The sequence below is a fragment of the Cuculus canorus genome, chromosome 1 (assembly GCF_017976375.1).
Source record: "Cuculus canorus isolate bCucCan1 chromosome 1, bCucCan1.pri, whole genome shotgun sequence".
NCBI lineage: Eukaryota > Metazoa > Chordata > Aves > Cuculiformes > Cuculidae > Cuculus > Cuculus canorus.
The window spans coordinates 32,178,623-32,205,433 of record NC_071401.1 but is presented as its reverse complement, the minus strand read 5'-3'; the positions used below and the strand labels follow the sequence as shown (position 1 = coordinate 32,205,433).

Here is a 26,811-nt window from a genome sequence, read left to right as displayed (position 1 = left end):
GCGGCGGGGTCGTGTCAGCCGATGCCGGGGAGCTCGGCGGAGCCGCTGGGGGCCTGCGGAGCCGCCCGAGCGAAGATGCGCCGGGCCAGCAGAGACTACACCAAGTACCTGCGCGGCTCCGAGGAGATGGGCGGCGGCGCAGCCCACGAGAGCGCCCCGGCCCCGCCGCCCCCCGCCGCTCCCCCGGCCCCGTCCCGGACCCTGCTCGCCGCCCTCGTCCTGCTGGCGCTCGGGCAGGTGGTCTGCAGCCTCGCCCTCTTCCTCTACTTCAGAGCGCAGGTAAGCGGCGCCCCGGCTGCACCGCGGGGAGGGACGTAGCGTTAGAGCATCGCCGGGTTGGAAAGGACCTTTGGGATCATCGAGTCCAGGCGTACCTGTCCACTGCTAAACCACAGTTTCTGGAATCCTCAACGTAAGAAGGATGCGGAGCTCTTGGAACGGGTCCGGAGGAGGGCTATAAGGATGCTGGAGCACTTCTGCTATGAGGACAGGCTGAGAGAGTTGGGCTTATTCAGCCTGGAGAAGAGAAGGCTCAGAGGAGATCTTATAGTGATCTTCCGGTATCTGAAGGGGCTACAGGAAAGCTGGGGAGGAAATGTTCACAGAGGCTTGTAGAGAAAGGACAAGGGGGAATGGGTATAAACGGGAGAGGGACAGGTTTAGCCTAGGCATTAGGAAGAATTTCTTGATGATGAAGGTGGTGAGGCTCTGGCACAGGTTGCCCAGGGGAGCTGTGGCTGCCCCATCCCTGGAGGTGTTCAAGGCCAGGTTGGATAGAGCCTTGAGCAGCCTGGTCTGGTGGGAGGTGTCCCTGTCCATGGCAGGGGATTGGAACTGGATGATTTTTAAGGTCCCTTCCAACCCAAACTGTTCTATGATTCTATGATTCTGTGATTCATATCTCTAAGCACTTAATCTACCTGTGTTTTAAATACCTCCAGGGATGATGAATCAACCCCCTCCTTGGGCAGCCTATGTAGGTGCCCGATAACCCTTTCGGTGAAGAAATTTTTTGTAATGTCTAATCTGAACCTCCACTGGCACAGCTTGAAGCCATCCACTCTCATCCTAGATGTCTTGTCTCTTCCTGGGAGAAGAGACCAAGTGATACCCACCTCACTACAACCTCCTTTCCAGTAGCTGTAGGCAGAGATAACGTCTTCCCTCAGCCTCCTCCAGGCTAAACAACCCCAGTTCTCTCAACTGCTCCTCATAAGGCTTGTTCTCCAGCCCCTTCACCAGCTTCGTTGCCCTTCTCTGGAGACGCTCCACGACTTCAATGTCATTCCTGTAGTGAGGGGCCCAAAACTTAACACAATATTTGAGGTGTGGTCTCAGCATTGCTGAGTATAGGGACAGAATCACTTCCCTGGTCCTGTTGGGTGCCTGCCTCACACCTCCCACCCCTTTTGGGAGAGGGGGAGGTGATTGCATCAGTGTTGAAGAAATTAATTAAAAAAAAGCAGAGAACACCTTTATCTGTCCCTGAAGTTGGCCCAGCTTTGAGAGGAGGTGGGGCTGGAGGCTCCCAGTTCCCTGCCCAGCCTGTGCTGTCCACTGTTTCCTGGAGCTGCTCAGCCTGAGGCTTTGCAGGTAACACTGTGGCCTCATGGTGTGTTTTGGGATGCAGGGTTTCTCAGAAAGATTGGACATGAGGGGTCCTGAGGCAATATGCCATGGAAATAACTGCTGGCGGAGGAAAGGAGGGATGAGGAGAAGATGCCAGGCAACAAGAAGGAGGCTAGCAGCAATTTCCTCATGTAGATGATCACTGGTGAACAATTTCAGAATACTTATATGCTCTGGGGGATGGCAAGTTGTGGGTTGCTCACTGTTAAGTTGGATTTCCTGCTACGAGCAAGGCTTGGCCAGTGGAGGGCTGCAGTCTTGTGGGACCTTGTCCGAGATGGCAACTTGTGTAACATAAAAGGGGAGGATATCTTCTTTGCTAGCAGCTTTTCACCACTCACCAGCACTTGCTAGGCAGTGATGAGAATTGTGTCTGAGTTTAGAAGGGAGGAGAGGATGAAGGGTAAGGATAGGAGCAGCTGAGTTTTGGAGAGGCCCTGAATTTTGGGCTCTGTCCCTAGCAATTGCTGAGTCCTTTTGCTATGAAAGCAGATGGTCTGGGAGAACCTCAAGAGTAGCTCTTATGGAACCCCACTGGAGAGGGGTTTGACATGGCTGAGGTCTTTGGCTGCCATAGATGTTTCATCAGCAGGAGAAATATCTCTAAATAAAATAAAGCCACCACAAAACACCACTTGGAATTGTTTGCCCTTCAGACTCTGCTGGGGCACTGAGGAGTGGGATCTGTGCATTAATGGGCATCATCTGGAGGTGCCCACCGTTGCCCAGGAGCTCCTTCCTGAGGGAGAGCTGCCCTGTGCTTGCCAGGGAATAGGGATGCTGCAGAACAGGCAATGGTGTGTGCAGAAAGGAGCACAGAGAGGTATTGCTGTGGGGGAAATGAGGTGATAAGCGGTTAGACTTTCAGAGAGAAGAGGAGTCTACTTCTTGGAAACAGCTTGGCTGGCTGGATTTGCTCTCTGCTAGGTCTCTTGCCCCACGTGGATGAGCCTTGTCAGAGGAAGTGGGGGGGTTGCTGGCTGGCTGCTTGTTGGGGTTAGGTGTTAACTCTCTGCTTGGCTTTACTGTTGGATGCTAATTAGTTCTGTTAATATGAGTCTCACTTCATGGAAGCGGTACTTCTGTTGTGTGTACTTTTCATTTGAAGTCAGAGAGGAGTGGAAACTTGTTTCTTTTGGTTTGCTTTCTAGGTAGATGCACTTGATCTTGGTGTAGCAGACTGGATTTCTTAACAAAGTGCACTCTGAAAACAGATGTTGCACAAATGTATACCCACTTTAAACAGGTGAATAGCTATCAAATATACAGCAACACTGCTGATCATTTATTATGCAGACCAGTGCATGTTTTCTTACCACCAATACCTTTGTGTTCGCCATTTTTACAAAAATAAAATCAAACAGCAATACAGTACTTAGTTAATCATATCCTGTATGCTTCAAAGGAGTGACATTTAATTTCTAGGATTCATTGTAAAGTAGCTTAAAGCTACTTGTTTGCTTTACAGTGAAATAAATTAATGCCTACTTAAGCTTGTGGTGGAGAAATGTTTTTCAGTGCAGATCTGCAGGAACTTGAAAAGACACCTTTTTCAAAACACAGCTCATAGAAATGCACATCTATACACTGATTAGTAAGCTAGAGAGCCATTGCAATCAAAACAACTCAAAGTATACTTTTTTGAAAACCCTATATTTCCATTTACTTCCCCCATTTATTAAGGACGTTCTGATATGTTCATGTCGGTGCTTAACACATGCCTACCAAAGGGTAAAAAGAGCTTTCTTACCATAATGACTATTTTTCTTCTGCTTCCTTGATTTAAAAAATTACATAGTCTGGATGCTATTCTGTGTTTGGCAGCTTAATTTTCTTGCCAGTTTTTTTCCTGTAGATTTGGAGTGTTGCTGCTGGATGCAGTCATTTTTATACTTGAACTTCTAAAACATCTGAAAGAGACATTGTAGCTAGATGTAGGCTTGAGGGAAAAGTTTCTAATGGAGAAAAATCTCACATAAATATACTTTTGAAGTGCATAATTCATAATAATAGGGTATGGTAATCTGTATTTATTCACCAATTTCTTATTGTGAAATACAATAGATGGAAAAAATACAATAGATCCTGCAGTTCTGTTAAGTCTTATTTAACTGCCTTGCAGATTGTTTTATTTATATGGGATGTGATCCGACCCCTTTCTTTTGAGAAGATTGTGGTCAAATTTAGTTATGTTAAGCTATTTGAATTTGTACTTTTCAGAACCAATTTCAGATATCTACATTTGTACTTTCATAACAGAAATTAAGTAATGTGGTATGTTTTGTTTTAATAATGAGAAGTCAATAGTAGAAAATGGGCATCAAAAGATTTTAATTGATTGGTGAATTAAACAAAAATTAATTAGCAAAATTTGACTGTATGGGCTGATATTAAGAAATTATGTCTTTTACAAGCTCTTTAGACGTCTACCTAAGAGGCTGAGTAAACTCTGACTCAGTTTTACCGTACACATTTCGTCTGTATTTGCATAAAATCATTTGAGCTGGATCATGACACAATATAAGCTGAGACAATAGTTGAGGTTTCGGTTTTTCCTTACTTTTGTTTATTCTGTGGCTTGAGCATTTTGAATTTCACAAGACATATAACGAAGACTGACACTAGATTTTCATGAATAAACATATGTTTGTGGCCAAGAAATAGTGCAGTGCAGTGCAAATGAGACAATGAGCTGACAGACATAAAAAGAAAGAAAAAAACTAGGAACTGAGTTTTGCCCATATTCTGGTAATAATGTTCTGAAACGTAGAAACGGTAAGAAGCTCTGACTTTTCTTTTTGGACCATCTTGTGCAATGTACTGAATCCAAGAAATTAAACACTAAGAAAATGTATTGCTCTTAAGAGTTTATTTTGCTAACACTTCACAATGAATATCACTTCACGATCAATGGAAATGCCATGAACATTTAGTTAGATACCTAAAGCAGCTGAAGATCATCACGTGAGAGAGATTCATGCACAGCATGAGGTGAGAGAATGAAGTATTTTAACTATCACTGGCAAATGCTAAAATATAGTCTCAAATGCTTTGCTTTTAAACTTTTCTTTCTGGCCCATTTCCTTAATGTACTTAGATCATAAAAGAGTAGGAATTTAGTCTAACACTGACTGAACTGGAGAACAGCGGAACAAACTGGAAGTGCTCAGACTGGAAGTGCTCAATTCCAAATGTGGGGCCTGTATGTCTAACTCCCATAGTTCAACCTGAACTCTTAAGTTATTTGTTTTTCTGATTAAAAAAAGTCTGTTCAAATGTTAATGCAGTCTACCACATTGAAGAATTCACACTTGGATAAATGAGGACCTGGAAGACAGATTTTTATTGTCATTACATACATCTGTGGAACTCTAATGTTCATTAGAATGTTTTTAAACAATCGCCTTTCAGACTTCATCTAAAATACTGTGAGCGTGCTAGAGCAGTGGCTAAAAGAAGACAGCTTGCTGGGGGTCATTAGCACTTTTTGGAAGCCTGAAAGAACTCCTTCTTGGTGATGCGGGCAGTGCTATGTGATAATCTGGAAGTTGATTTTAAGTTTTAAAATAAGTACAAGTATAAATTGTAAACGTTTATTGTAAGGAGTAAATACAGAATGTAATACAGTAACACTGCATGGCTGAGGCAACATTTAATAGGTAAAGTTGGATGGAGTGTACTGTAGCTTTTAAAATCATGTTAAATGTTCCTTTCAACGTTGAAAAAATGTTTTTTAATTCTGTAAATTCATCTGGTCTCACTCACAACGCTAGAGTTCATTTTGGGTCCCCTAGTTTAGGTGAAAGGAGTCCAGAGATACAATGAAGATGGTTCAAGATACTGAAAATCAAGGGGCACTGAAATATCTGATCCAGTTCCACGGTCAGATGCAGTGGATCTATGCATAACAGTGACATAAGAAAAATAAGCTAGGCAATCGTCCCTTTAAATAGGTGAATTCCTCTAGGTTATTTAGCTTTCTTAATGTGTTGTATAGCTTTCTCCAGAATTTTTGGTGGCATTTTGATGTTTCTTGCAGGGATTAACTCTTTAGGACTTCATGCCGAAGGTCTCTGTTTATTCAAAGGCTCACCTTCTGTACCTTGCAAGTCAGCAAGCTGACTCCTGTAGACCATTCTGGTATTTTGTCTGGGTCTGTAGAAGTTCTTCTCAAAACACTTAAACTTGAAAGTTTTTCTGTGCATTCTTTCTTGCCCACAGTTTACAACCAGTTCAGTACATCTTACTTAAAAAAATATAAGATGCCTTTTAAGACAAGCGAGCTCATTTCCATGATTGAAATGTGGTGAATACTGGGTATTCTTTGAAAAAGGTAAGGGCAATTAGGTAGGTAGGTTAGCTAATCTCAAGATCAGAGCTTCACATTATCAGACACAAAATCTCTAGAAACTTAGTTTGTCAGGATGGGTTGCACAGCTTTAAATAAAGCTATCAGTTAGTGTTTCCATTAAACCTTCAGTGTCCTAACTGTAGGTGCAGAGATGTTGGTTTTCTGTCTTAAACCTTCAGCTGATAAACTATAGTCTAAGTGCTTATTTGCAGTCTGCTGTTACTGTTCTGGTATGTTGTGTGACACATTTGACTGATTGCTGATGGGTGATAGCAGTAAGTATATGCGATGCTTGATTTGTCATGCTGGACACTGGCCCTCACAGATTTCATAATCTTCATCTAATAGAACCTAGCTTTCCAGTTTACTTTGCAGAAGATGTGTTGAAATAATCCAAAACTGGGGTAGTAGTCTCTCACAAGTAGAATTGCTGATAAAAATGAGTATTGAGTGGCAGTTACTTGCTGTGGCTTCTAACTTACATCCTGTGGTGTGTGTGTGGAGGAGGTAAGAGACATCAAATTCCTGTTGAAGGCTGTAATTCCCTCTAGTCTCTAACAATTTCAGCATGCAAGGCTGCATCTGGAATAATGGGTCCTGTTTTGGGTGCCTCAGTAACAGGCATATCAACAAACTGAAGAGAGTCCAGCAGAAGTCAACTGTGCCATAGTGTATAAAAAATGAAGAACTGGATTCTTTGAACCTGAAGAACAGACTAAGGTGAAGGAACCTAATGACTGTTTTTAGCTACCTAAAGATGGAGACAGGCTCTTCAGAAGTACACAGCAAAAACAAGAGGTACAGTCATAAATAGCAGCAAGAAGAACTGTAGCTGGACGTCAACACCAGCGTTTTTTCACAATGAAAGTGATTAAATTGTAGAACAGTTTGCCTAGAGAGGCTGAAAATCTCCATTGATGGGAGATTCCACAAAGTTTGTCTCTGCAAGACCTTGAGCAACCTGACCTGAGTTACAGGCTGGCTGTGCTTCAAGTGGTGGGTTGGACTAGAGACCTCCAGAGGTACCTTTGAACCTGGGTTGTTCTGTGTTAAATGCCTTTTTGCAGCTGTTGGCAAACATTTTGTGCTTCATTTTTTTTCTTTCAGCTCGCAGCTGATTTCAAGCTCTGGATAGTAGTGTAACAAACCAGGAGAGATGCTTTCAGGATGCAGTTTTACAGTGGTTACAGCTAGTGCTGCCTTCCTGCTGTCATTCCTATGCCTGTCCCTGTACTGGCTGTGATGCTTGTTTGATACCTGGAGTGAGTTGGTTTCAGGATGCTAATCTTTCAGGAAATTAGATCAGCAAAAATTCCTCCCATTTGATTTAGAAGAGGAAATTGAGAACCAGAATGAAATTTTGTGGTGAAGAAAAGAGCACTGAGGTGCTGTTTAGATCAGCTTAACCACTTAATGGGGCTGCAGTGCACTAACTATCTTCTGAAGTCATTAGTGTAGTTTTTAGTGCTTAATTCATAGAGCTGTAATGACTGTAGACAGATTTTCTTTCGGATTCAGCTGTGTGAGGCTACCCAAGGAAGGTGTTACTGCCTCCAAGCCATTCTGTAACACATCTGCCCCTCTGCTCAAAGCTGTGGCATCTTCTGATCTCTGGGTGAACCTTTCTTGACCTGTTTTGTTCCAGATCTGCAGGGATAACTGAGACAGCTAAACGAGGCCACAGGGGCTGATGTTGGTTTGAATGAATCAGGCAAACAGCCCTCATCTGGAGACCTCAGCAGCAGGCTGTTGACAAAGGAGGCAGCATTTGGTGTTGCCATCTGTGCAATAAATGTTTCTGTACTGTTGGATGTGCCTGTTGGATGGCTGTCTGGATGGTGTAGACTTAAATTCACCTCAGTAATCCTAACCTCATACTTTTAAGTTAACTTGATTCTTCTTTGGGGGTTAAGGAGTCAAATTTATGTTTGTGTGAAGAAATGATAGAAGTTTTGATTCACTCTAGCTTTTTGTATTCTGCAAAACTTCCTTTTGATGATCTGTTTTGTTCAGTGCTGTGTTAAAGGAAGCCGAACACTGGTCAGGCACTATCCATAACGTCTCAGCATTCCCTCATTATGATTAAAAAGATGTATTAACTTTTGTAATTCTCAGATAAAATTGTTTCTTTCACCTTATGGTAAAGATAGAAGGAAACGTTCTTTATTAGACCGTCTCATACAGTCAGAGAACTTAGACAAGTTTTTCTGAGTGCACAAAACCTTTAAGTCTGAAATAAAAGTAGAATAAATACAAGTTGAGGACAATTGCTGAGAGTCTTAAGCCATCTCTGAAAGAAAGTGGTTAATCTCTCTTGAGTGTAAAGTATGTCGAGTGTGGGTGAAATGGTTTAAATAATGTTTATGCAATTAAAGTCTACCACGGCGTAATACTAACCTTTGCAATATCCTCCCAATTTATCTAACTGAAAGAATTTGGGAGTATTCTAAACTTGCATTTTAAAAATATATGATTCAATCACAAAGACTGATTGCTGAAAATATCTTCTAGATACTCTAGATTTACCAGTCTTTGTTCCATGAAGCAGACATTTTTTGTAGTACAGTTTTATAAACTTTTGGTCTTTCTGAATTTGTACTATTTTACTTTGTGACTGTTTCACACAGCAATATATCTTTCCCACAAAACATTTCCAATGTTAATTGTCTTCTGTTCTGTGTCTGCTCTTGAAAGTGATGCGCTAGATGTTGTACATACTTTCCCCAGGTTCCTGTACTTGGGATTTGCGTGTAGTCTTGTAAACTAGTTTTTGCAGATAGGAAGGCTATTTATGTTGCCTGCTAAATTGGAACAGGCTGCCCAAGGTGGTGGTTGAGTCACCATCCCTGGAAGTAATTAAGGGAGGTAGATGAGGTGCTCAGGAATATGCTTTAGTAGTGGACAGGTACAGTTGGACTTGATCTCAAATGTCTTTTCCAACCAAACGATTCTGATTGCTCCAGGTGGTTGAAAAATGGAATTGAGGATTACTGATTTTGCTGTAAAAGTAGAGTTTATCTTTTAACTTTTGAAAATCAGTTATCCAGCCTAACTTAATGAACTAGGCAGCTCTAGAAGATAATTCATTCTCCTGTCTCATGCTTGTTGGTTGAAATAAACCTCCATGTGGGGAACTTTTTCTCTCTTCACTGTTTACAACAAAAATGTAGATAATAAACTTAGCTAGGTGCCAAATTTTTAGATGGTTGAAAATTCTCCCTCACTTAAATGCTCTTAATGTCTCTTGGACAGATACTTAAACTATGGTTGGGGTTATTTTTGTTTCAGATGGACCCTACTAGAATTTCAAAAGAACATGCACACTGTGTCAGAACACTTTTTGGACATCAAGAAAATACAGATTTCCATGATGCATCCTTTGAAAATCAAGAAGCAAAGTTAATGCCAGAATCATGTAGAAGCATGAAACAGGCTCTCCAAAGAGCTGTACAGAAGGTAAGTGGCAGACAGACTGTGTGTTTCTTTATTTTGTATTCCTGTTGAACTTACAACATTTTTTCTGACATCTGTATTCAGAGGTAAGTTCTAGAAGGTATTTTCTGGGGTTTGCATAATACCTGTGGTTGCATCCAAGATCCTATTGTGCTTGCTCATGAACCTGGTTGTGGCTAACCAATCCTGAGAAAACTAAGATTGCAGTTAGTTGACGGCCATTCTGACATTTGAGTGTGCCTGAATGGTAGTCATTTATCCTAACATTTGTATAGATTTGCCAACATTGAGACTCTTCATAAGAAAGAACAGTTCCATATTTTTGCCAAAGCAATCTTCCTGATTCTGTTTCTGCCAAGATTTTCCTAAGTCAAGATCAGTAGCAAGCAAAATATTGCCTGAAAGACAGAGGAGAGAACATTCACACATTTCTTACTCTTTGTGCAATGTGGAGTGAGGGATAGTACCTCTTTTTTTTTTTTTTTTTTTTTTTTGCTTTGGCAGTTTTCTGTTCTGTGCAGACCATTTCCACACTGGCAGAACAGCTACTTTACCATAGCACAATAGTTGGGCAGTCTTTGTCCAGCAGCTGAGAATGACAGCTTTTTCCCAAACACAAATAAGTCAGCTAAAGAAATCAGCCCTGATGAAATCTAGGCAAGCTGGATATAAGTCAATCACCTCTTACTGCAGTTACTGCCTTTGAGCTCTTTGTGTGATGATTATAGTGTTTAGTGCTAATTATGGGCAATTTAAAAGGTGAATGTCTGCTAGGGTATTTGATTTTCCTGGCTTACTATGTCCATTACTACTTCTTCGCATCTGCATAAGACTGACCATTTTTCATGAAGGATACTAGCTTAGATTTGAACTGAATTCATCTACGCTTTACAGGGTGAATTGTACTCGAGTTAATTATTTGGTACTTTGATTCTGTTGCTGTGTGCTTTTAACTGAGTACCCTGAAAGATGTTTTTGTGGACAAAACTTAGAAAAACCTAGGAGTTAATGTCTCGTTCCATTTGCTAGCCACCTCCTTGAAAAGCTTAAGGAAAAAAAATTAACTGTAGGATTAGTTCTGTCTTCCACTCTTTTATAGACTGTCTTACACTATGTCTAATTCAGTGTTCTGTGAGCTGGTACTAGACATGCAATTCCTGTGACAAAGTAAGGAACTTGTTACAGTAAGGGAATGGGACTCTATTCTAGTCATTCACTGCTGATTACTCAACAAAGGCATTGGCTTTAGTTGAGGCTGCGTGGAGGTTCCATGCTGCAATGTCCGTGGCCAGGATAAGTAGTGAGTAGGGATAACTTCTTTTTACTGATGACCGTTAGTTTGAGAACAATAAAATTTCTCTTGCCAAAGTAATCAGAGTCTGAATTTTCCATGAATGCAACAGAATGTATTAACCTGCTGGCTCAGTCTTCTGGATGCTTTGTCATCATATATTGATGACAAAAAGAAAAATAGGAAAATGCTTGCCTGGGCCTACATTTGCATCTCTTCAATGTGTCAGAGAAGCAAAGAAACAGTGTTAAGGCAAAATCATACTTAATCATCTTCTGTAAGCTAAGCTCTGCCTTTTGTTGGCTGTGCTGTAAGGAAGGGCAGAGATGTAGCTGAATCTTGCTTCCACTTGTACTATTCCTGTAAGTGTGGGAATGCAGCTAATGTGATTCAAAGGAGGTTTGCTATCTTCTGTACTTTTTTCACGCTCCTGAAGGAAAATCTAACCTATGTGTGTTTTAAGAACCAGAATCCTTATTTGAACTGGCAGCATTCCAAGTGACTGAAATGGAAGACTTTAAAACGCCATTTAAGTTTTGTGATTTTTCAATATTTTACCTTTTGCAATTCAAACTGTTCAGGAAATGAAAATAGACAACTTTCTTTTTCTCAGGTTTATGGTCTGGTTACAGCTTTTAGCTTACTGCACTGGCTTTCATATATTTTCTTCGCACGCCTGTAGTGTTGAAATCTGAAGCAGGGATTGACATTGAAAATGAAAGTGCTCTTATGAAAACCATTCTAGTAAAGCTGCATGGTCAGGTCTAGAAACATTTCTCTCCTGAAAAAAAATAATGATTCAAGATTTTCTTTTAATCAAAATCTGGTGGTGAATTGCTTAATACATTCCAGGATTAAAATACTGCTTAGGATTAATACATTCCAGGATTAAAATGCAGCTTACTCAGTAGAAAGCATGTTTTTTTATATTATTGCATATAAACTTCCAAGCAGGCAAATAATATGCTTTCCTAGCCTGCTTGTTTGCTTATTTTTTTTTTTTGCATGTAACTCTAAAAACCTTTTGGCTGTCCAGGTGTACTAACCACAGTTCTTAGGAAGTCTTATGAGCCTGAAGCAGAAAGGACTACAAATATAAATTTGGTCAATTCATAAGTAACTTTTCTTGGCAATACTCCCAGCTTCTAGCAGCTTGAGGAGTTCAGGAATAAACTAGTCTCCCACATGGCAACAGAGTGCTTTGCTAGATCTACACGGCAGCACTTAGAAAGAGATCTGTATACATAGCAGACATTTGAAGTGCATGTCATTATGGACAAAGTCAAGATTTCATGGGTGATTGCTGTAAGTTGATAAAATTTTAGTTTCCATCCTACAACCTTACATGCCTTTTTTTTCCTGCAGGCAATAGACTACTCATTTAGGTAGAAGTTGTAGTGCCAATCTCTGAACTAACTTCTGATAAATATTGGTTCACATACTTTCTATTTCACTTCCTTCCAGATTAGTGTTCTTGAAATTGTTGAATTTCCCGTAAGATAATCACATACTTCTTCCTGGTGTTAGCTGGACTTAAAGAGATCAGGTAGTAGAAGAGACAACAGCATAAAAGAGCTTTAAGATCACAGCTGAAGCAGTACATGAATGTCCAGAGGGGTTCTCTTCTGTTTGTTCTCAAAAGGCTTAATTTAAGTACTGAGATATTGCAAGAGCCACAGGAGAGGAAAAACCATTCACAAATATTATGTGTTCAAATGTAGCCTTGTCTCTACATCCTCAATGTTGGATGTAACTTGAAGAGCAAGAGTTGGTTTTGTTTCGAAGATGCTGAGATGCTAAGGATTAAAACCAGCATCCTACTGTGGATGAGGAAAGACCAGTTCCCAACTTTCCAGACACTTAAAGCATCATTTTACATTTTAAAATCTAAATTTTGCATCTTCCCAATCTCCCATTAAATGTTTTGGACAAAGGAAGACACATTTTTCACTTTTGTGACTGGCTACTTGTCTGCTGTTTAAACAGTGACTGTTGGAAGGAGCTTGGAGCGAGGGAAGCAGGCCAGCAGTGTTGACTTGGTGGGCAGTAATCAAGTGACACAAAGGTGTAGAACTTAGCATAAAACCAGCATATGATCGTTGGGTACGCTTTTTCTAAAAATAGCCCAACAGCTTGGTAGTGCACATGGTTCTGCGGTTAGAAGTCAGAGGAAAAGTCACTGGTAATATTTTGTAAGCAGTTCTCATGCCATTATAGCAGTGTCTTAGTGACAGGTTGTGTTGGTCTGCTTCTGTTTTCTCAGTGGCAGTGTACATTGTGATTAGATAAGAAATGCTTAATGAAATTTAGGTGCTAAAGAATGCAGATTATATTTTAAAGATTTGGAAAATCCTAGCATGTAATTCCTTGCAGTAAGGATACCGGGGATTTGAATAATCACACTGAGATGCTGCCCCTAGACATCTGGAAATCTTCAGATATCCACTGAGAAATGTGATCCTTCGGGGTCAGAAGGAAGTACATGCTAAAATGCTTTTCTAAGGTAGATTGTATATCAGCACCTTGGAACTGTAGAAACATGAAGTATAAAAACAAGAGCAGTGTTGAACTACTTGTTCTTCAGGAGGAACCCCACAGCTCCATCTCTGTTATTGAGGGACTAGTTCATGTATTTCAGCTTGATTTTGGAAGCCTGGGCAATCTAAGAGAAAGGAATGTTAAAATTTTGTGAGGCTGGTCAAAGTCAAGTAAAGAACTTGACACTGCTCCAGTATTTGGAGAACTCTGCTGATGGAGGATTTGTTTCTGGCTACAGGCTAGCCACTTCTAATCTAATGACAAATACACAGAAGAAACATGAACGTAAGCCATTTTCCAGCTCTTCTCAGTGCGTTAGTGTTGGGCTCACGCTTCTCCCTTTTGTTGTAATGACACTTGTGTTCCTAGTAGCATAGCTTCAAGAGGAGTACAGGAGAGTGTTTCTGTCAGAGACATGCACCTAGGAAACACGAAAGTAGGCTCCAGACCATCAGGACAAGGAGAGTTATCTACCCAAGTCTTCCTGGGTGGCTGGCTGTTCCATTTACCAAGTGGTGATGTTGCAGAAGAACAGCACCACCAACAGTTAGAAAGAAAGCAGCTCAGACTGCATTTCATGGACTTCAAGGACCGTGCAGTTAGGAACCACATTAAATAATAGGAGATTAAAATATACATAGCTCTTTTGGATCTTCCCAGTTGGCTCTCGTGGCAATTACAGTGTCACATCCCCTAGAAGGAAAGAGTGTTAAAGCAGACTCAACATCTGAGATGTACCCATTAAGAAAGCAAGAAAAAAAAGTCTTCCCTGTCTAGGGAAAGAGTTAGTAGTAGGTGTGGTGCAGTATTCTAAGTGTGGCTCATCTCCATGTCTCTTTTACCTTGTGTCCTTTTCAGAGGCTTTTGCCACTTTTTGCAGTATCTAATACTTGCAAGTTTTTGTTGTCTTCCTGCTTCTGATGAAGCTGAAGACCTCAAGTGTGGCTAGAACTCATGCTGGTGTGCAGCTCCTAGAATTGAGCTTTGTTTTCAAAACTCCTAGAACTGACATTGAAGTAAGAAGATCAGATAGGGGGGAAGTGAATGTGAATGGGGGAGGTGGACATGAGTTTTGCTTCTTTTGAAGTTGCGCTTCTTCTGCTTTTCTCGTCTCTACAGCAGAAAGTATCTTAATGATTCTTATCTACAAAATCAGCATATCTCTGCTGAAGTATTACGCTTTGATAGTCATACTAGAACTTCTGTAGTGCTGTGGCTTTTCATTTTGGTTTAACATTTAAACACCTACTGAAAGGGGAAAGTGAGAGTAATAAATGCACAGGCTAAGGCATAACTGATTTTACTGTGGCTGCAAAATTACATAAAAGAAGGACTTCAGGTGTTTTCAAAGCCCGATTTCAATTTCTAATACACTGCAGTGATTGAGAGCACAGTGGAAAATTGCTGATCTGGCCTAATCTGAGGCATATTGCATATAAGTGGTATCAAATCAGACAAACAGTCATGTGTGCCATAAAGACAAAAGAAAGGACCACTCTTAGGCTTCAAAGATGAGATGATTTGCTGTCTTCAGCAAAATGTTTCATTTTAGTAATCATCATCCTAATGGCTCTGTGGTATGAGGTATTCTGAATAGCAAATAGAATATTATCCCTGTTTTTTAGAAAACAGATGAAGAGAGTATTGTGCATCAGGGTACAGAACTTAATATTACCAAGACTCATTCTAGGCTTGTAACAAGAACAGGCTGCTTAAATTTTTGAGAACTACTGTTTGTATGTTTTCTCAAGAGAAAACCAACCATGGATTATTTAAAGCAAGGCCTTTTGTGCTGCCTGATGTCTTTTACTTGTGCTGTTCTTGTTTTTTGGTAACATGGGTTTCATTCATGTTAAAATTCACCTGCAGTTTTGAAGAATGTGTACTTCCAGTCAATTTGGCCCAGCACAGATATGGAAGATGCTTAATCTTTCAGTTCCTGCCTACCTTGTTAGAAATGAGCCTTGATTATAAAGCTTTGTAGTCTTGCAACCTTCTCTGTCAGTGGTCAAGTGTGAGGTCTGGAGGTTTTAATTTACCTCATAATTTACCTTATCACAAATGAAATTCAGAACCTGGCTTTCCTTAGGTGTTAGTGTAATTACATACTAGCCCCTATGTATAACAGAACTGCCTATTTTGTTACCTTTTGACCCCAAGTAATTAAATCAGTACATAAACTATTTTGTTTTATGTGATGCATTCTTGGCAATCATTATTCTGTTATACTTAGAGAAACACTCCACATGTAATAGGCCGAAAAGGTCGTAAATGTCCTGTCACCTCTACTTCAGTAAATAGTGCAGTGATCATTCACACCATCATTCCTATCCACCTTTATCAGATGTATTGAACAGAGGAAGCATTTTGATTGTGACAGATAAACTGTGTGTTCATACTATACATCATGTAAATATGAGACTATATATCCCGGGCATCTGAATATACTGTGGATATTATAGAACAACTCCCATTACACATACACACAATGTGTTGTAACTCTGCAAACTACCTGCAATACACAGTATTACAAAACCAAGACAACATCAAAGCAAAGTCTCTTTCTCATTTTAGGAAGTCCAGCGTGTTATGGGAAGAGCACCACCAAGACCAGAAAAAGGTAGGTGCTGATTTATGAATAATATATGTTTTAGTTCTATTAAACTTGTCTTTCTGAGGTAATGTAATTATTTTATCTCTAGCTGCAATGGAGGCATTAGGAATGGATCTGTACCAGAGGAAAAAACCTGGGAAGCAGCCATTTGCCCATCTCATTATTGATGATAAGAATATTCCATCTGGTAAGTTCAGTTTTAAGTGAATACTTCCAATGCTACTATAAATGTATTAAATGGTGAAGTATATGAAAATAGTTCAGCAATACCAGCAACAAACTGGGGTTGCGGAAATGGCTTTTGATAATGAGAATAAATTGGGAGCGTTTAAGGATTTCAGAGACAGCAGGGGTAATACTAACAAGAGGGTAGCTCCCCTTTGCCTCAGGTATCTTACTTCAGTCTGTGCTGAATGGCCTTCATTTCAAATGACCAGTTTTCATGATCAAGCTCCGAGGGCTTGGCCTGCCTCTTCATTCTGTCTTCAGGTGAGGAATGAAGATATGCATTGAATGCTCTCCTCTGAAAATTCTTATTTGCTTTGGCTCATAGGGTCCATCTGGAGTTCTTCACTCATGCTCAACACCGTACACAAACAGACATATGTATACATACACACATACATACAAGCATATACCAGCACAAAGATTGGCCAGGATCCAGGTCTTGCTGTCTGGAAGATGTTTGCCTTCCACTGAGCCTAAGAACTTTTTTTCTAAGATGAAGAAATGTGTTTTCTACTGTTAAATTCAAGAATGTCTTATGTCCATCTATTCAGCCCTTCACAGAATCACAGAATCACAAGGTTGGAAAGGACCCATTGGATCATCGAGTCCAACCATTCCTAACACTCCCTAAACCATGTCCCTAAGCACTTCATCCACCCGTTCCTTAAACATCTCCAGGGAAGGCGACTCGACCACCTCCCTGGGCAGCCTGTTCCAGTGCCTAATGACTCTTACTGTGAAGAATTTTTTTCTGATATCCAACCTGAACCTCCCCTGACGGAGCTTCAGGCCATTCCCTCTTGTCCTGTCCCCTGTCACTGTTCACATCAACCCTCCTTTTGTGTCTTGAAGTATAGTTGGGTCTGGACACAGCATTTGTATTCAGGGTGGATTTGGAAGCTGCAAATCTTATTTGTATACACAACACACGTTTGTCAAATGCCCGTGAGTGTAAGAACTTGCTATAAAGGAAGCACGTCTTTAATTTGGATGTGTTGAAAACCTGGAACTACAAGTCCCAATGCCATTATTATAACGTGCCTGCTAGTTCCCTGCTCTCTCTGCATACATTGCACTCTCGTAGCATAGGGCTGAATTTATATAACCATTCCCTTCTGTTAATGGCTTGTTGAAAAGGTTTTGCTACATTCCATTCCTTATTATGTTGTGGGGCTGTTATAGACTCTTTCACGTCAGGACTCTCAGGGCCTTCCTGACATTCGGACATGCACCAGTTTCGCAAAGGTCTGTCTGAATCCATCTAGTTCCGTAGCAGGAAGAGCAGAGATAATAGCATTGCAGGTCAGTGTGCTAACTTGCATGCAGTATGTTTCTGAGCTATTGAGTAGGGGAAAAAAATATTCCTGTGGATTTTATCTGCCCCTATGGTAAGAGAGTGGCATTCTTTTATCTTGCCAGAGCTCTTATTTTCTACCCACAAGTATCTTTGGATGGGTTTGGGAATATCCTTGCTAGTACAATATGAGGGAACAAGATATGAGTCTGCCTTGGAAGGCTCTCTAGAGGAAAAGATTCATTTCTATGATTTTAAGATGTCTTAGTACTGTTTCATTTTTTGCCCTGGGGCACTGTGAGTCGAGATTTTTCTCTCTGTATTCTCAACACAACAGTCATCATTGGTGTCATAGGAGTAAACCAGAGTTTATTCTGAATCTATCAGACAGAGGTTCTCAAGATGGGGGTTGGAGGCATTGATCACCACTGTCTGCTTCCTTATGAAGATGTAGACATTCTGCTGTGCTGAACTCCTTGTTAGTTAAACTATGTGCATTGCTTTTCTGTTTTATATAACCAAACCAAAGGGGAATGCGGTGCTGAGGCTTGAAATCTGAGATTTCAGCAGCCTGCATAGTAATAGCTTGCTTTTGCTCTATTTAAAGACAACAGACTTCTGTACACAAGGGGTTAGCTTCTTGCATGGGAGAATAGGATTTCTTTATCCCTTAAAGTTCATTGGCATTGCCAAAATCCAGAGCTTTGTAAGCAGTCAGAACTTCTGTAAGCTTTGTTATTGGCTCATGTGCCTCCTGACAAGCTTCTGTTTCAGTTTTTGGCTTTTGACATAGGTCAGTAATAGAGGATGCAGTATCTGTAAACTTGTCTTAGAATTCTGTCTTTGGAAAGATTCAATTAATTTGCTAATCATCGAGACAGATCACTTGTATCTACAGCAGTGGAGTGTGTCAGTGTCATACTTTGAAATCTACCTTTTCCTGTGGGGAATTGCTGTCTACCTGGATGTTGCTGTAAACTGTATTTTTATCCAGGCTAGCAGCTGATGATTTTTAATGTTGTGCATCACTGCATTAACCTTCTAGGGAGTGTTGTAGATTATCTTTGTATAACTGCAAGGAAGCTGTTGCTCTTGCTTGCTCTCTTCACTTTTTTTTCTTTAATAGCACAGGCTGTAGGAACTCTTAGAAATACGGTGGCTGTGACAGCAAGCTTCTTTGTTTCTCCTTGGAGCAGATCAACCACTTACCAGTGTGCTGAGTTGGTCATGCTCCTTCCTGATCTGGCACATACAGCTTCTGCCTCTTTTGGAAGAGCATTGCCAGGACTTTAATCGTGAGCACAGCTTCTGCAGTCCTTGTGGGCATTGCAGCAGTGAGGGGCTGTGTCCTTATGGATAGCTGGAAACCTGAACCTACAGGTTGTGAGGCACTTCAGTATCACACTCACTGGCATGAGGTAGTACCCACTTGGCTGGGTGGCACAGAGCTTTATGACAGACATGAAGGATGATGAATTTGCCTGCTGGTCACCAGAAGTTTTTCACTTCCATTCTGTTTCCTCTGACTACAAATGGCAATTTCTATTTTCTTCCCCTAATTCCTTACCCTACATGTCTGAAATCCTTCTAAATTGTTTTCTGCCATCCATAAGTCCGGACAGATCTTAGTATTTTAAGGTTCTCTATTGTCATCACTCTGACTCAAAATAAACAATGTTAGGAAAAAAAAAAAAATCAGTCTTCATCACTGTCGAACAGAATTTTAAGTAGTTTGCCACTGAACGCCTTTTGTGAAGAGGCAGTTAGCAATGTCTGTGAGGAAACATTTTCCTTTTACCCAGTCACAAACATATGAAGCCTCAAACGGACTTTTGCGGCTGGGGGCAGTGTGAGAGAGGGGGGGAAATAACCCTTCACAAATCTTGGTGTCCCCACCCATCATTTGACTGCAGAAGCTGTAGTGGTTTGGCTTGGTGTGTATTTTTTAGGTTTACTACCTTAGGTTAGAGCTGGATGCTTGTTGGTTGCTTTTTACCAGAGCCCACTACAAATGCTACTTAGGTTTTAAATTCATTACAGAAATTAGTCACAGTTTAAAGGAGAAAATCACAAACAGAAATAAATATAAATATATCGCGTGGTATGTGAATTGATGCCTTTAGCTGCCTAAGGAAATGCTGTAGTATTCAGAGCTATTTACAGCTACAGGTTAGGTTTAGCTGCCCTTTGCCTCCAAAACAGTTTTTCAGAGCAAACAGTGCTTTGGTCCACCCCTCAGGCTTTATTTATAGCTGAAAGCTACTAGGATGCAAACAGATTACCAATATTCTATTCCCATAGAATCACCAGCTTGGAAAGGACCCACCGAATCATCAAGTCCAACCATTCCTAACACTCTCTAAACCATGCCCCTAAGCAATTCATCTACCCGTTCCTTAAACACCTCCAGGGAAGGTGACTCGACCACCTCCCTGGGCAGCTGCTTTCTCCTTTCCATCCTATCAACTGCTTTCTCATTAATTAATTTTATTGAAATTCAGTTCTATTAGTCTTAGTTCATGCTCACAAATATCCAAGACATTGTTTTGGTTTTGTCTTCAGTTAACAGAAAAACTGTGCTATCTTGACTTTTTTTTTTTAATGCTTTTTATCATGTCTAGCTATCTTGCTCATAATCTCCGAGCTATTCCTTCTCTGTCAAAATGACTTACATTGTGCTATTTTTTTCATGGCTCCATGATAAATTTTATCACAGAAGATACTATACAGCAGCATTTCTGACTTTTCCATGGCTTATCTAGTGTTTCAGAGTTCCTGATATATGGACAGCTGATTTGGCACTTGCATGTTCCGGTTATTTCCTCTGCCAGTGTTTTTGGGGTATTGATTGTTTTGATGTCTCCAAATTCGGATGTATCACCACCAGAAGTGCTGAGAGCCTGCTCACTCCTTCCATTAAAGGTTACATGGCATAACTTCAACAACGTGCCTTTGTGCTGTTCTGCTTACTCTGGCATTCTGCTTCTGAAGCTCTGAACAGCGGCAAAACACCTTTCTGCCTCAGTTAATACAATCATAGCATTATAATCTATGTTGGGAATGACTTCCAGAAGTTATCTAGGCTAATTCTCTGCTCTAAGCAGATAGATTTCCATCATCTGGTGGCCTATCCTTCCACCTGACCATGGAAGGATGATACATATTCCCTTCAGCACTAAACCATTGTTAACAAACTTCTCAGAGCTGTCCTCAGCGTCTCAGTTACAAGTGATTGTGCCACCCATTTTTCTCTCTTCCCCCTCCTTCAGCAGAGAGTCATGCCTTCCCACCATGGATTTCTCCAAAATTCTTACTTAAGACTGGCAATTAAAGTTATTTGCCAGGTAAATAAAAACTGCCTATCCTCCTCATCTTGAAGGCAGTCCAACCTCCTTGAGGCAGTATTTCTGTCAGACTGAACACTGCGCACAAGAAGTTCTATAGCTTCCTCAGCCATCCTTAATACTTCAGGGGTATGCTCTGGTACTCCTATCTCAGCATCTCTGGTAGGAGAATAATTCTGGGCTAAGATACTTGAGATCTTGTTGTTGCTTCCAATTAGTTGATGGTTTTCCGAAGTGTTTTTAGAGGTACTGCACAGAAGTACTGCACATAAGCTTTTGCTTATATAATTTCTGCCTGGCTCTCCTGGAGCCATAAGGGAGCAACTATTTATAATCCATCTTTGACAGCCTGTGCTTTGGTCAAGTCTTTGTGGAAGAATACCAGAAGCTTTTAGTTCCAGACTGCTATTGAAGAATTACTCTTACATGCAGAAGTTGCTTGCCGTTGGCAGGTAGGGAAGTCTCATAGCTCTCAAATTCCCATGTCTCTACTTCCCCTCATGTCTTTCTGCACAAATAAATCCAAGAGGAATCATTTTAACTAATCAAATATAGCTGGGGCTCTTCCCCAGCGTGCTTGTGAGCTCTGGTGGTTCTGAATCATGCCTTGAAACATACTTGGAGGAGAGGGCAGTGGGCTCTGCCATGTGCCATGGAAATTTTGATGAGAATAGATTGTTTTGGCTTGATGTTGGGAGAGTAAGGTACTGAATATTCCAAACAGGCATTTAGATACACCGGGAGCATAAGGTCTAAAGTCGTTTGGTGTCTGTGTGGACCCACTGCTGTGCGTGTCTCATAGGGTGCAAATGGACTTAAGTCTTGTGCACTGGAAGTTACTAGTGGTTAGGAGGACAGGTCAACCACAGCTCATCTGTGGTGCTGTGCCCTGTGTATTATTACACTGAATAAACGGCAGAGTTAGTGGCTTGTGCGTATCAGGAAGAGTCAGGGCCTGTGTGGCTTTCTTGGGACAATGTTGTTTCCTCCATGTGGCCATGCCCACGGGTCTTGGCTGGATCTTCTTCTCCCACTGTTGCCCATTCGTCTTTTTGCAGGAAAGTCTGTGAGGTGAGGTGGGTGCTGCAGTGGGATGGTGGTAAGGCTGTAGAGGTGGTGATGTATGCTGCAAGCATGCTCCTCAACAGAAAATACTGTGGTAAATCTCTACAAAATGCACGTGCTGTAGTAGCAGTGCTATTTGGGCTGGTGTTACAGGCTGCTTCTTAAGACTGTGCCACCAAAACCAAGCTGAAGTGTCAAATGTGAACAGGTTTGAAAGGTAGACTCAAATGCTCTTTCTTCGTGCCTTTCTGACTTCCTGCCAGGCCATATCTTAGCACAGCTTCAACAGCAGGATATAAATGAAGTGTCATCTAAGACTTTAGCAGCTTGAAACCTCCAAGAGATCATATGGTGTAGCTACTTGATGATCACACCCAGGAGCTGCCTTTCAGTCAGTTTCTTGGAGAACATTTGAACTTGTATATATGAAGTTATCTTCAGTGACAGTGCTGAGCTGACAAACTAATCAGAACATCTGTAGTTTCTCAGCTCCTTTTTGTTCTCTTCAGAGAGCATTCAGTTATCTTAAAAGATAAGGGACAGCTTCCTGTTTACTAGGTCAGTGTTGTGCAGACAGAGCTGAAAAGGCTTAAGTGTACCTGTTAGAAGGAATTCAGTGCTGCCTGTTTACATATAATAATCTGTCCTTTTTGGTAGTCGGATTTGGTACCTCTTATATGTGTATTTTGATTCCCACATGCATGATGTTCTATGGAGAGGCAGAATATCATCATCTTTTGTTTTGCTAATTTGTGGGTCTCCAGTTTAAGACAACTTGAAAAAGTCTGTTCTCCTCTCAGCATGGAATATCAGCTTATTGTCTCAAGATCAAAACTCAAAGATACTTTAAAATAAATAAATAAAAATAAGATGGGGGAGGGGAGGAAGAAAAGAAAAAAGAGCAATGCATCCAGAATCACATCTTCCTAAAGCTCTTTTTGCCAAGACCTTCTAAATATTAGACAGAGAATCTGAGCTTACCTCCTATAATTGCTCAGCTACGAGTGTTTGTACAATTATCAAAGAATTAGGATTGTGCTGTAAGCCACAATACGGAGCATCTAGGATATGACTAAATGAGATTGTTGACCCTTTTCCTGGTATATGCGAGTACTGGGTTAAGTCTAAACACTGGTTTTGCATAAAAACATTTATTATGTCATAAATACTTGTGCTCTCTAAAGTCTAGGCAGCTTATTGTGTAGTACTAAAGATGCACACTTGTACTGATTTTTTCCCCATTTTTTAATATTCTGAAATGAAAATATGTTTACCTTTATACTACTACAGTCACAAGAACATAAAACATGAGCTTTCTGGTTGAGGAATTATCAGTTTAACTTGTTTTCAGATTTTGTTTAGTTATTCCCTGCAAACGCTTACAGGTTGCAGACTAATAACAAGATATGCTTTTTTTTTTATTAGTAAGTTCTGTTTTCAGACTTCTCTTGGGTATTTAGTACCTGAATAAAGATCTAGGTGGAGTGCCATTTCTATACAGAGCTTGTTGTGTGATTGCTTACCATAATCAGACTATTTGCCAAGCAAGTGTCTTATATTGTGGTCCAGCAGATGTTCTGGTGGGAGGGCACATAGTTATAAATAGCAAGCCAAATATGGCAGTACATGATAAAAAAAGGATGTCCCTTACAAATTTTTATCATAATTGTCTAATATTCACTTTAGCCTATAGAACTGTAGTTGCTATCAATTCTAAAAACCTGGAATTTGCTTTCTAAATGTTGGGGTTTATCAAATGTTTATAGATTTATTTTATTTTTTTTTCCCCTCTCCTCTTCAGGAACTCGGAAAGTGAACCTCACATCTTGGCATCATGACAAAGGCCAGGCCAACTTATCAAATATGACATTCAGTGATGGAAAACTAGTTGTTAATCAAGATGGTTTCTACTACCTTTATGCCAACATTTGTTTTAGACATCATGAAACTTCGGGAAACCTGACTAAAAGAGGGCTTCAGCTGATGGTGTATATGACTAAGACAAACCTTAAAATAAGGCGCTCTGATGTGTTGATGAAGGGAGGAAGCACCAAATACTGGTCAGGGAACTCAGAATTTCATTTTTATTCTGTAAATGTAGGAGGGTTTTTTAAATTAAAATCTGGTGAAATGATAAGTATCCAGGTATCAAATCCACTGCTACTGGATTCATCACAAGAAGCAACTTATTTTGGGGCATTTAAAGTAAGGGATTTAGACTGAATGTTTAGTGTGCTGAAAATCATTTAGGTTTGGTCCAGAAACAACTTGAAGACAGAACAGAAAATCATTTGGAACCCAATTGCATCTGTGTATAAGACACATTTCTCCAAAGACATGTTTTTGCCCTGTACTGACTCCAGCAGGAGTCACACAAATGCACAGAGGGGTAAAATTGCATAGTTCTCCTGATTCAGTCTCATAGTGGTTTTTACTTCATATGTCTCCACTGACTTCAGTAGAGTCATTATGATTTTTACATTGGCCTAGTTGAAATCAGAGCAGTTAATACTATTGAATTTCTGTTTCCAAGTTCTGCCGTGCCTTTTTAACCTGTGCTGCTCTTACTAGTTTTGATGCAAACAGGGCAGAACGCGGCTCCCAACTTGCATTTAGGGCTCAGTTTTGTTTGGGGTTGAGCATTCTGACCCTGAAGTAGCAAAGATTTGAGAAAGTATGACTAAACTCGTTGCATTTGATGTGGCTTCTCACATGCTTAGTTAAGCGTGTTCTTGCTTTGCCGGATTAGTTTTGGAGAGTTCAGGCTCTGGCAGAAATGAGTTGCAGAACACCTAAACAGTTCAACTTAAGTTTTTTACCTGATGATAAGGGCTATTCCAGGAAGGAGGGACATGATCTGGTTTTGCAGTTCTGAAAGGTTAAATACAGGTAATTTTTGTTATTGTTGCACAGTTAATTGCAAATATAGACTGCCAAAATACAGTGTGCCTTTGAAGAATTACATTGTGCCAGAACCTGCAGACATTTTTTTAGACAAAAAGTATGTATTTTTATATTCTGTAATATCTAAAGTTATATTTCAGGTGTAATGTTTTGTGTAAAAAAAAAAAATATGTAAATTATATTGTCCTATAGTATTTGATACAAAATATTTAAGGTCTCTTGCTGTTTGTATATTTAATGTTTTAAATGGTTTTTAATGTACAGACATGTTAAACTGGTGCACTTTTTAATCCCAATGGGAAAAACTGCAGCTAAAAGAGGTTGTTTGCAATTAGCAAATGTAATATATATCTTTGTTCTTTTTAACTTAATAGATTTCTTTTAAACTTGTCAGTATTATTGGGAGGAGGGAAAGCACACCAATGCCATTAATAATTACACCAGAATGCTGGTCACTGAGTGCATTTCAAACCTGGAGGGTAATTGACATTACAAAGCTGGCATTACAAAAAAAAAGAAACCCAAACCCCAACTTAATACATAATAAGCCACAGAAATGTATTAGGGGTATTTATAGTTACTGAACAGGCATGTGTTCCTACAACACAATCTGCAAGTTGTAAATTCTGCAATTGAGTAATGACTTTTTTAGCTTAGTTTCCTGAAAAAGTGAAGCTTATGTCATTGCATTGCCTGTCCTTGCCTCCCCTTCTAGCTTTTAAAACTCTGCATGCTTCTGCCAGATTTGGCAGATGAATGGCAGTGTTAAGAGATATTCTCACTGGTTTTATGAGAACAGACAGCTGAGAACAACTCAGCCATTATACATTATTTGTCAGTGGCTGGCCACTGTTCGTATTAGCCAACAAAATAGCATGGGGAGACTCCTGGCTATCTGCAACACGGGTTGTCGCTTGTATAGTTGCTTGGCCAAAAGAAGTGGGTGGATGGAATCTGAAGGCTGGTACAGGAGAGAGCTGTCTGTACTGTGGTTGATGTTAAGAGCACATCTGGAGAGGGAACACCATCTTGTTGCGGAAGGGATGAGGGAGATTTTAGGAGTGTTTGACTAGGTGCTCTGAGGATGATGTGGGGAAAACTCGCTTTCTAATGCGATAGGAATCACAGGAGTCGAAGACAGATCTGTAGGAATTAAGGCTTCATAAAATCCTCAGGCTTTTTTTTAATAAGGAACTGAGTTGAATTCAAGCAGTTATTTTATACTGTATAACAAACATTTCTTTTTAATGTTAATATTGTTTTCTTACAAAATATATTTCTAAAAAAAAATCAACTCTGTGATTGTTTTATTTTCCTGTGTCCTTGTATTTCTTGTGCAGCTTTGATAATTTTATTCTAATTTCAGAATGAGCAGGTTGGATACGATGTAACTCACTCAAGAAAACTGAGTCAAATAGACTATTTTGAGGAAATGAATTTTATGGAGTTTTAATTTGGTTCCAAATATTAATCCACCACTTTCAAGTAGGGTTACATTGGAGATTAAACTGGAAATGGGGGCTTCTATTTGTTTTACACCAAATCGTTGTCTGTTCAAAACCAGAAATGACTGAAGGATCTGGATCTTCTCTTTCAAGATTTCGAGAGCTCCAGGTCACACTCAAGGAATTTATTTTTTCCACTGTAGAGTCCATTGACAGGCTGGGAGAAAAATGTCTATTGTTTGTGTCTGTTGTGGGGTTAAGTCACCCTTTGGGGAGGTGGACGTGGGGGTCTGAAGGATTTAAAAACCAAGTTAGACTTAGCACACAGTAGTCGACCTTAGCAAATGCTCTCCCTATGTATGGTATTATGTGAAGATGGGGAATTGCCAGCACTAGATGTCATTTGAAGCGACAGGGGCTGTGGACTAAGAGTGTGTGTTAGAGAAGGTCACAGCCCCTGCAGTGTGTGCGCGCTGGGCCTCTGTGAAGACACTTGTTGATTACCTTTGCCTCCCAAGCTACCAGATGTTAGAAGAGAGCTTCTGAGGCTCAGCTTAGTAGAACATCTGTGCTCATTAGGAGTGCTGTAGGCACCTGATTTTCACAATGTTATGTAGGGCTTTACATTTCCCTTGTATGTTGACTTTGGGGCCTA

The 26,811-nt window shown here is 40.4% G+C and overlaps 1 protein-coding gene across 1 annotated transcript; it reads left to right on the top strand.

The window, feature by feature from the left end:
- On the top strand, positions 1–25,955 carry TNFSF11 (TNF superfamily member 11). Its single transcript, XM_054055991.1, has 5 exons — positions 1–279; positions 9,269–9,436; positions 15,837–15,882; positions 15,965–16,063; positions 23,609–25,955. Exons 1-5 carry the CDS (start codon positions 22–24, stop codon positions 24,028–24,030), a joined length of 993 nt encoding a protein of 330 aa, XP_053911966.1. The 5' UTR covers positions 1–21; the 3' UTR covers positions 24,031–25,955.
- Positions 25,956–26,811: the final 856 nt, after the last annotated feature.

Excerpts from the sequence above, each read along its gene's own strand:
- TNFSF11 (XM_054055991.1), top strand. The coding sequence starts at position 22 with ATGCCGGGGAGCTCGGCGGAGCCGCTGGGGGCCTGCGGAGCCGCCCGA. Across the intron at positions 9,437-15,836 it reads TCCAAAGAGCTGTACAGAAG|GAAGTCCAGCGTGTTATGGG; the intron begins GTAAGTGGCAGA and ends TTCTCATTTTAG. Across the intron at positions 15,883-15,964 it reads ACCACCAAGACCAGAAAAAG|CTGCAATGGAGGCATTAGGA; the intron begins GTAGGTGCTGAT and ends TTTTATCTCTAG.